The 11028-nt window shown below is 39.0% G+C and overlaps 1 protein-coding gene across 2 annotated transcripts in view; it reads right to left on the bottom strand.

Annotated features, from left to right (window-relative positions):
* Nucleotides 1-7711, bottom strand: part of LOC137999582 (protein diaphanous homolog 2-like) — a 35870-nt gene extending 28159 nt beyond the window's left edge. For both annotated transcript variants that reach the window (XM_068845397.1, XM_068845398.1), the window contains exons 1-3: nt 7518-7711; nt 7188-7379; nt 2189-2296 (exon numbers count right to left, since the gene is read on the bottom strand). In XM_068845397.1, coding sequence (XP_068701498.1) covers nt 2189-2296; nt 7188-7379; nt 7518-7565 — 348 coding nt within the window. In that variant the 5' untranslated portion in view covers nt 7566-7711. The remainder of the gene's footprint in view (nt 1-2188; nt 2297-7187; nt 7380-7517) is intronic.
* Nucleotides 7712-11028: the final 3317 nt, after the last annotated feature.

Here is an 11028-nt window from a genome sequence, read left to right as displayed (position 1 = left end):
TAGAATATAATCATTAGAATTCTGAAAACACTGCTCTGATAAAAGTTTATTTTTCTTTGAGTCCAGACCCCTGGGAGCGAGACTTAATAGGATTTTTTCTGTCTAACACCAGATGATTTTACTTGTCATTGGAGAGGGGGGAGGGGGGTGGGGGTAAAAAGTGTCAACATGTGTCATTCTCACCTTCTCTACCTAGTCATTTTTTATACATGTAGTTTTTGGTCACTGACCTGGCCACATTAAATACCTCTTACCAACCAAGTTCAACCTTGGTCCATACTGTAACATACAGACTACAGCCGTGTTCACTCTCAACGTTGATTATGATCAACTGAAGTATAATCCAGACAATCATACTTCATTCAATTTTATTCAATTATGGTTCTCGTCACATCTGCAAAAATTCAAAGACAATAGGCAGGGTAACCTCGCAGTGTGAGACAAAATGGCACCATATCGTGTGGCTGCCATGATTATCACCATGCTTGAGGCAAGAAGAGAACCAAGGATAGCTTCCGATAATAGAAGAAGACAGGTCCAAATCTTCGCTTCATAAAGCAATTAGAAGTTTTGTCTGCTCGTACCACCACACGTTCGCCATTCTGTTTAATTATGCACTGTAATTACTTCAAACAACACCCTTTGAGGTTGTTTGAAATAATTATAATCCCATCACAATCATGTACTGTAATTAGTTGATCTGAATCCATTTCAAACTTTAATTGGCTTGTAATTTAATCATAATCGAGGCCTACTGTGAACAGGGCTTAAATTTTTTTCTGTCGATTTGTAGCCCAAGCGCGAAGCATGTGGCCATAAATCAATGGGAAAAAACAAGGATATGGAGTGAGAAAACTAGGTTAGTAAGATACATTGCCGCTCAAAGATAAGCGAACAACGCAGATGCAAAATGAACCCACACAATACACGTATGCGCGGTTTTTTAACGCATCTAAAATTGCGAATCGTGTACGCGTCTTTCCCTCTGTTATTTAATGAGGCTAAATATAATTTAGGCAAAGTCAAAACCAAGCCAATGCAGCGGTGTTGCCTGGGATACTTGGTGGGTTCCAGGGAGGTTTGCAGGGGCATTGCCATTTGCTTTGGCTTGAGTTGCCTTTTCGCTTGCTTGCTTCTTTACCCTTAATTTTGCTTTTCCAGTTATTGTTTACGTTGACAAAAGAATAATTTGTGAGACCGCCGACAAGTCAAAAATTTACATATGGAGTGTCCCTTTTTGATCGCAAATGTTGACGGTGAAAACGTCTATCGTGCATTATTTCAAAGTTTAATACCCTCACTCCACGTTTTGTATGAATTTGGTTCGCTTGCATAAGGCCAGATTTAAATTTTGTCAATTTTCTTTACATGCAGTTAAGGTCACGAAAGATGAGCAAAATTGAAAACATCCTACATTTAGAGTTGTGTTTTAGAGTTAAGTAATGGATGCCCCGTCACGAGGTTTGTTTATTATCGCTCTCAAACGTCCGTGTAAATTTCAATGTTAAAAAGCTTTTTATGCACCATTTGTCGATAGGTTATTTCTCTTAAAGAAAAACTCTATGATGTTTTTGGCTTTACAATAAATAACCATTGAGAAGGACACTGCACCATTAGAATAAGTTAATGTTCATATTTTTTGCTCTTTTAATGATATGCCAACCAGCGAACACGCAAATTCATTTTCACATTCACCACATCATTTGCATCACAGACGATTAAAAATAAACAAAGACAAGGCAACAAAAGAAAGACAGTAAGAGAGCTAATAATACTGGTACTAATGAACCTTTTTGAAAATGTGTTTACACACAAAGATGTTTTTTTACCTGTTAACACATTTTGCGTATGCACGTTTTTTGTGTATATTTTGTTTCGCTTATCTCCGAGCATCTCTAAGGTAATAAGGTGCACAGGAAAGGAAGCTAGTTGAAGGTTCAACTGCCACAAATGATTGGCATGCGTCAAAATCCAAAAAAAAAAAATCTTCTTGGCTTTTTGCAATAGTTGCTTCTTAAAATATTCAAACAGTTTTACAAGTTTATTTAACTTACCTTAAATGACAAAACATTTAGGAGGCTGTACTGTGTAATACGGCAAGTTAAATTAGCCGATCATAGCCTGAAGAGCCCCATTGGTACTGAAGGAACATAATTAATTTATGGGAATTTTTCTTGGCGTTTCTTACTTGCGATATCAGCTGTCTCCTTTTGAAGCTACACAACATGTCAATTTTTGTTATCATTTCTCTGTTACGAATAGGATCTCGCAGACCTTCTGACAAATTCATATCATCCTAAAAATAAACAAGAAAAAGAACCAATAATGTTGAGGTGACTTTTATGTGAAACTATGGCAAAAGTATATAGTGGCTCTATAATTAATGATAGTAATGACGATGATCATGATAATAATAATAATAATAATAATAATGATAATAATAATAATTCTTGACATTCTATGAACAGAACAACCTGCAAGGAGATGGGAATCAAACTCTGCAAGCTTACTTAGCCGCGGACCCAAACCAGAGAGACTTAAGTGTCTTCTGGAGGATTAGGGTGGTCCAAATGACTACAGAGGCCTGCATTCCTCCAAACACATCTGCAATCCAAAGATCTTTGAAAAAACGTCCAACCGACCAGACACACCCAAACAACCAACTACTGATGGCACAATGTTCACCAACACCTGATACATCTTTCTGATTTCCTTTGCCAGAGGAGAGTACTTGATTTTCGCATCCTCTTTAGTCACCACGTTTCCATCTGGAGGCATGAAAAATATTGACAAAAGCCCACACCTGAGATGCTCAATCAACCACAGTAACGTCTAGATGAATACCTTTCATCCTACGTTCCCTCTCAATAATGTTGTGGCCCTGAAAAAACCTTGTTCGCAAAGCCTGCTCCTGCATAGCAAAAACAAACCCCTTCATACTCTTCCCTAAAAACCCAGCTCTAAGCAACTGCCATAATCTCTCGTCAGCCACTTCACTGACATCTCTCATAAACGCCCAATGCAACCTCTTCTCCTGAAATCTCTACTTCCTTGCCTTCTCCAAAGCTTCTTGAACTTGTTCTTCATTTCTCCCACCTGCAACATCTCCAACCTCATTCTCTTCAACATCCACTCATCGCTCACCTTGGCATATCCAAACACACCAAATTCCTTGTCCTTCACACAATCATACACACTGATCAATCCCTCTCTCTATGCTTCCTCTTCATGTACAACCATCAGTACCCCAAGCTCACAGAAAATCGTTGTTGTGTTACATAAATTTTATAAGGGTTTGTATGGGGAATTTAGCGAACATTGTTTAGGGCATTAAACTAGAAATAAACCTTGCCTCCTTGTCTTAGCATTTCTGGCCGTTTGAGCGCGACTCTAGGGAGTTTTAGTTCTCGCATTGCTCTCTAATATCTATAATTCCCCAAGGTTGGTTACTTGCTGGTGGCGGTCTCGCATACATGTATCCACCGAAGGAAATCAGCCGTAAATTCACTCCAAACGCTCTAGTCTCCTCCATATTTAGCCTAGTGCACGTTAGAATCCTCCTATAACTAATGCCTTTCTCTATTGGACAAAAACAGTGGCGGTGCTGGCATTTCAGCCCGCTACTCTAACGAGGACTGTCGACGATGGTTTGCCATGTAGTTCCGTGCACAGCCGTTGGAAAACACCTTACTGACCGGGCCCAAGGTTCAAATTTGTTGCACACCGGGTGGGCGATGATGCCAGTGACAGGTACCTTAAAAATGCATCAGCATTTCCCTGAGCTTTGCTCTATCTGCGTGACAGCTCAGTACTTTCCTGAGAACGAACTCGCGCTGTACCTGTCATTGAGACTAAAACCTCGTCGCCCATCTTGTGTGTCACAAATTTGAACCTTGAGCCCAGTCAGTAAGGTGTTTTCCACCCGGCCTTGCACGGAACTCCGTGGTAAAGCATCGTCGACGGTCCTTGATGGAAGGGGGTCGTTAGATTAGCGGGCCAAGATTCCTGCACCGCTGCTGTTTTTGTCCGATAGAGAAAGGCATTAGAGGAGGATTCTAATGTGCACTGGGCTAAACATGGAGGAGACCTGAGCACTTGGAGTAAATTTACGGCTGATTTTGTTCGGTGGATATGCGAGGCCGCCACCAGCAAGTAACCAACCTTGGGGAATTATATCTATGAGAGAGCAACGGTAGAACTAAAACTCTCTAGAATCGCGCTGAAACGGCCAGAAATGCTAAGAACATACCATAAATAAGACCAGGTAAGAAATTCTGATGTATTTCTATTTCTATTTTAATGCCCTAAAATAAAATTTATGTAAAGCAACAAAGATTCTGCATGAGCTTGGAGTACCTATGGTACACCTCACTACACTCCTCTTCTTGTGGAATGCCCCACTCATTCCAGTCCAATATCCCTGCACTGTACCTCACCTGTACCCCGCCATACCTAGATAACCCATGAATTTATCACCCTAATGACAAGGTCCAGTGACATGGACATGGAAAGGACCTATTGTCTGGAATTTGACGGAGTGCAGTCTATTGGCTGCCCCCTTAATTAAAGTAAAACCTACAACTGAACCTCTTGGGGGGGGTGGGGGAGGGGTTGCAAAGGGTAATTAATAATTCACTTTCTTAGCCATTTAACAACAAGCTATTTAAGGATAATTTAAGTAAATCATGAGTGAACAACACAACAACATAGAGAGGCCTTTCCCACAAAAGAACATTTTACAGTACACAAAGTAGAAGACTGGCCTTTCAATAAACTATTCAAATATAAAGATATATCATACAATCAAAATAATCTCTAAAATATTGGACTGTTGATATTTGAACTAGACAACAATAATGAACTCTTCATTTTGCTACAATATCATACAGTGTAGTTGATATATGTCATTCTTATATGGCTCTGTCTCACAAGGACTGGGAACTACCAAGTTCACGAATTGATCGGCTGAAATCGATATTGACCGCGGTCTAGATTTTCCCATCTAGACTGGCATCTAGATCGGTAATGTTTTGCGGTGAAAAGATGCGAATTAAAATGCAAAAATATTCAGTATTTTCTTCTACCAATATTTATTTATGGAAGTGCCAAACAGCATGATCACAAAAGAGAGGATGACGAACAAACTTTGACAGAATTAAGTTCAGCTCATCGCCACTCATAGCCGTTCGCAAGCAAAATGTGAGTTAGTACAAACCAGTTACATTAAACGAATTAAATTGTTCTTGTTTGGCCATATAATAAACATCTTATTAACCGAGTTAGGTCGGTCTGTATGGGAGAATCTTGACCTCGGTCGCTGGTACAGACCTCACTGCGTTCGGTCTGTACTGGCGACCTCGGTCAAGATTCTCCCGTACAGACCTCCCACTCGGTTAATAAGAACTAAGTAATATCCTTCTTAATTATACAATAAGAGAGGATATCATTGTTAGCTTGCTAGTTCAAAAGAGAGATGAAAAAGCTAATCTCAATATTTTCCACTATTTTCCCTTATGTTATAATAATAATAATAATAATAATAATAATAATAATAATAATAATAATAATAATTAGTAGTAGTAGTAGCAGCAGCAGCAGCAGCAGCAGCAGCAGCAGTAGTTGTTGTAGTAGTAGTGATACAGAGTTTAGAGAGGAGACACCATGTTGGTGTCTCTCTAAGGAACAAAAGTACGGCATCTTAGGCATCTTTTACAAATACATGTAACATGTAGTTCTAATCATGTAACATTTTAGAACTACATGTAAAGTACAGGATATCACACAATCCTGATAATGTAACACCAGCTTCAATTCCCTTTCTCCATTTCTTGACTTTGTTGATTACAAAACTAGAAAGTGTGTTTTTTTACATGTATATCTGTGTGAACTCTAACCAAGAATTATAATTCCCTCTAATTTTATACAATGCCTACTCAATAAATCCTTCAAGTTTCTTCTGAAATGTTATGTGTTCAAAACAATGAAACGTCTATTTACAACAGTAGTAGTAATATAATGCTCTCCGCAGTGATACTGACTTAACATAAAGAGGCTCACAGCAGGTTCAGACGAGCAGACACATGGCAAGCACAGAGGTTATCTTATAGTCTACAACCACATATTAATATCGAAGACATGCATTAATTAATATTGTTGTTTTTTTACCTCAGAAGCTATTTGTAAAGCTCAAAGCTTTAGTTAATGCTAGCTATTTTAAATACATAATGCTGGCAACCATGTAATAGTTCATCACACATCAAAGGACCATTAAACCAGAACTAATGACAGTGATCTGTCTCAATATAGCACAATGGCTAAACTGAAACAGGCCACAAAGTGTGCATCCATTTTCGGAATGAAACAATACTTTGCAGTGCCGGCACATGGTCTTGATAACATTGTTTTACATAAAATTCTTAAAGAATAGGTCAATAAAAATGAAGATGTTTGAAGAGAGGTATTTCTTATCTCGATGGTGATACTCTGAAAAAAGGTGACTGATCGTTGCAGGAGTCAAAACTATAAACTTCTGATTAGAGGTTCCATCGAAATAAGAGATAGATTTCTTCATGAATTTAGCCGGGTAAACATTTGCCATGCCCTTCACTACAATTACAAAAATGAAGGTGTTTTACCCTTAGAACATTAGAAAACTGACTTTTAAAGCGAGAATACGATCACAGCTTTTGCACTAATTTATTATTACAGAACGTGCAAGGGACATTAAAATGTTGTTAAATCAAATTCCGGTTACTCCCGTAGAGATCACGGATGAATTGAAAAATTTCGAATGGACAAATAAAACTAGAACCTAGAAACTCTAATTTTACTAAAAAACGTCGCTTAACACCACGATTGTTCATAATCGGTCCATCTTAAACTAAATATTGCAATTATAAAAACATCATGACCACACGCATCAACTTGTACAGATGGCATCGTCACCAATAATTGCACAAGTACTGCACAAAAACCACGATTGACCAGACAGAAGCGAAGAGCCGGACGCCAAATCTTTTAAGCTGTGTCACATCAAGGTCACCTCCAGATGTTCAAAACAACCTGAGCATTTTTCATGCATCGACTGACTGCATTGGAGGCGCCAAGCTGGCCACAAATAATTCACATGCTGCTAATATAATGACACCTTCAAGGCCTTAGACTTATATGAATCTATCGATACATACCAACATTTTTTCAAACATTTTATTGAACTCGTCTGGAGGCAGATCCTTGATTCTTTCGATCTCCTTCTCCGTTTCTTGATCCAAAATTGGTTCTTCTTGAGTGCTCCGCAATCGCTCCTTCACCTTCTGTCCATTGATGTCTTTATCTTTGTGTTTCTTTTTCTCTTTTCGCATGGAAGTGATGCGATTGAGCTGGAGATAATCAGACATTTAATTCAGTACTGTGCCTTTTCCAGAAGCAAATTTGTTATCATTCCAAGGTATTTGTGAGCAGCTAGTGCAATAAACACAACCAAGAAACTAAGCTTAATTAAGACACAGGAAACTTACGATGCCGCCACTTTCCTTGGCGCTATGTGAATTGAGTCTGTCCCCCATGTTAAACCCAAAGATACGGAAATTTGATCAAGGCACTTTCTTTAAGACTCGACGAGTTCACATAGCGGAGATTTTCTCAACCGGGACCATACACACAAGCACAATTTTTGAAAATACTCATGAATAGTGAAATTACCACCCCACGGTACGCATGCGTAGAGGGGTTCTTTAAGTACTCCCATGAATCACATCGGACAGGTTGCTGACATCGCCACAACCATTCTTCAAATTTTCTCTGAGTGTTCACACATTTACTGATAATTTTTTCCCGATTAAAATAAATTATCTTGAGAAATGGGCCAAAATTTTTGTCGGCACTGGAAATACATCTTGAGCGTATTTTCAAATTATATTATAGTACATCAATTAGTGCAGATATATAAGGTTATTACATGTTGAAAGTGCCTGGCGTTACGGTTGTCAACATATCGGATTGACGCTGTTGCCGTGGTGACAGGGCACTTCTGATACGGCAGTAAACTAAATTCTTGTGTTTCGTTCATGAAGTTTCTTTTTATTGAGTTGAACAGTATCACACAAAGCGGAAATGTGTATTGAACTGCAGAAAACAAACAAACGATTTTTCAAAAATAACCGAATCGTGATGCCCTTACGTCAAACCCTAATTCACTCATGACAACAGGAAGTGATCAAATATATCTTGCTTTTCGTAACCCCGTGGCAAAACTTCATGATCACGTTTTAATTCAAAGCGTAATAATTCTAACAAGAAGTAAAATATCTTTTCCCATTTGCCTGAAACTGCGATAACTGCGACTCGTATTTCAAGACGTTTCGTTGACGAAAGTTCAATTCGGATTTTTGCTGGCCATTCAGAATCCGTTATATTTGATCCGGTAAACACTGAATCGCGGTCCGACCTGTCCTGAATCGCTAGTTATTTGCTTGGTATTCTGCGCGACCTTACGTTTAGTGGCCAATACAGCTGACTAATGTTAGAGCCAGCAAATAGCATGATTCCTGTGCGGGCTACACTGATAATTTACAGGCCCGTTTTTGGAAGAGGTTGCCCCGCGTGGGAGGAGCGGGCCTGTAAGGGTATCCAGGGGAAATCCCCACCCCCTCCCCCCGTGAAATTTTTAAAATTAGCATTTTGTTCGTTTCGAAGGCAGTATGATATGAAAACAGGCATCCAAAAGCGAACTTAAAAACGTGGATATTACTCAAACGTTTGAAATTCAAACTGGATTTTTTTTCGCAGAGACTACTTTAAGTATAATTACAAAATAGTAATAATCAGTCACTATCTATTTCAAAAGAGCAAAAATAAAAATAAAGTTGAAAATCCGAATTATTCACTGGGGTTTGCTGTAGCAAACCGTGACTGATCATCATGATCTTTTAGCAGTATGTCAAGCTCAAGCTTCCTTAATTGGGTACTTCTTAGCAAACAGCGGATCAATGTCTGTTAGATACACGTAAGAGCCAGTAAAGAGAGCCTCTCTTGTGTCATGCTGGCTCTGTTAAAAGTGTGTGGCACATGCACTTTTTATTTATTTCATTTTTACTACACAAACAGTGAATCAGAACAGAAATATACTATATCAGTCGTTTTTTAAATTTTTTTTTTAATCGTTGGTGAACAAGAAAGTGGACCTACGTAGCCTGTGGGGGTGGGGATTTGAACAGACTTAACTGATTAGAGTATAATGTGAAGTGCTAGTTTTCTACCCCATATGAACCATGTGAGCGTTTGCCCTACTAATGGAAATGGGCCCACACAAGGACAGAGAAAACTCTGAACAGGGTGGGAATTGAACCCACGACCTTCGGGTTAGATCACCGCTGCTCTACCGACTGAGCTACAAGGTCAGACGGGAGCAGGCCGTGGGAACTGAAGATGTTAAAGTCACGGCAATGAACATGTACAAGTACAAGAAAGGATTACGTTTTTGCAAACGTTGGCCTTGTAGCACTTTATATTTGAACAGACTTAACTGATTAGAGTGTAATGCGAAGTGCTAGTTTTCTATCCCATATGAACCATGTGAGCGTTAGCCCTACTAATGCAAATGAACCCACATTCCTACCAATACCACTACCACTACCACTACCACTACCACTACCACACAAGGACAGAGAAAAAAAAAACAGTTTACATTAAAGTGGAAGTAACAAGGCTTGGAACGAGTCACGATATGTTCTCACAATTCTTCATGTTAATATATTATCAACGAGCGATCTTTTTTCTGTGCTTCTGACTTCTTTCTTCAAACAAGGAAACACTGCGATCAGGTTCGACGGCATTATTGCCAGCAATCGGAAAGAAAAAAAGAGTTTTCCGGCCGTTTGCGCCAATCTATTTCTGAATATCTGTATCACGTGTGGTCGTGGGAAGCAGACAAGCAGCAATGGTAATTAGTTTATGGTTCGCTGAACCATTTGAACTATTTGAACTATTTGAAACAATAGAAATCAAAATGGCCGCCGTATCTGCAAAAAGGTCTATTAGAATATTCTGTTGCTCTTCAACTGTATTTGTTCACGAAAAAAATATTACTTCCACAACAAATAACTATTCCTTTAGCGACGGATATACCTGTCAAATGTTTCTCATGACCGAGGTGCTCCAAATTTTACAAAAGGCAAAAACAAATGCAATCCCTTAGGGAATCACGTGACACAACAAAAGCCTAAACAAACGAAAATCGGTCGGCGCTAACGTATAACTAAGACACCAAATTTTGGCATTTTCAGGTTCATTTCATTCAGGTCATTCTTGTTCATTTCGTTTCATTGCGGTGTTATTCCGCCTCATTCCGGCATACTCCGGTTTATTTCGGTATATTCCGTTCCGTTCCGTTCCTGTGTTTAGCAGCGCCCCATTTTTTGACCTAAAAACAGCAAATTAAGCATGATAGTGCCCCTTTAATGCCTACCAGCTCTTCAAAGGGGCTGTGTCTGATGGCAGTGCAGTTTATTTTGTGTAGTTTAACCATTTTGTGTAATAACAATTACTCACCCCTACTTGCTATGCAACTTAATGTTAAGCCAGAAAGTACTTTTATTTTAAACATCTCAAATCAAGCTTTGTGGCAAAAAAATGAGCGTCGAGCACACAGAATTTAAATTAAATCCCAATCAAAATCCATTTTAATCTTCTCCAATTTTCCCCACCCCTACCTTCTTTTGTATTTGCTGTTTTATTCAAACCTTGCTTCAATGTTTAAATTAAGTAGTCATTACAATAATTAGTGCGAAGTCCGAAGGACGGAGAACTATTCGGTTTAGAATGGGGCATGATACGTCAAGTACTGTAACATAATATTTCTTGATCAAAATTCCGGTGTCAGATGTCAATATTCCAAATGGTCGGGCACAATATGATGCCTTACTTGACACAAAGAGGTTGAAAATTCTTCAAATTCTTTGTTAGGCCAAACGTAGAAAATGCCTCGCGGACTTCCGGTAAGTCGGACAAGACCACAGCCACTTCCGGTTG

Source organism: Montipora foliosa, chromosome 4 (genome assembly GCF_036669935.1).
Source record: "Montipora foliosa isolate CH-2021 chromosome 4, ASM3666993v2, whole genome shotgun sequence".
Classification (NCBI taxonomy): Eukaryota; Metazoa; Cnidaria; class Anthozoa; order Scleractinia; family Acroporidae; genus Montipora; species Montipora foliosa.
This window is presented reverse-complemented; position numbering and strand designations above follow the sequence as displayed.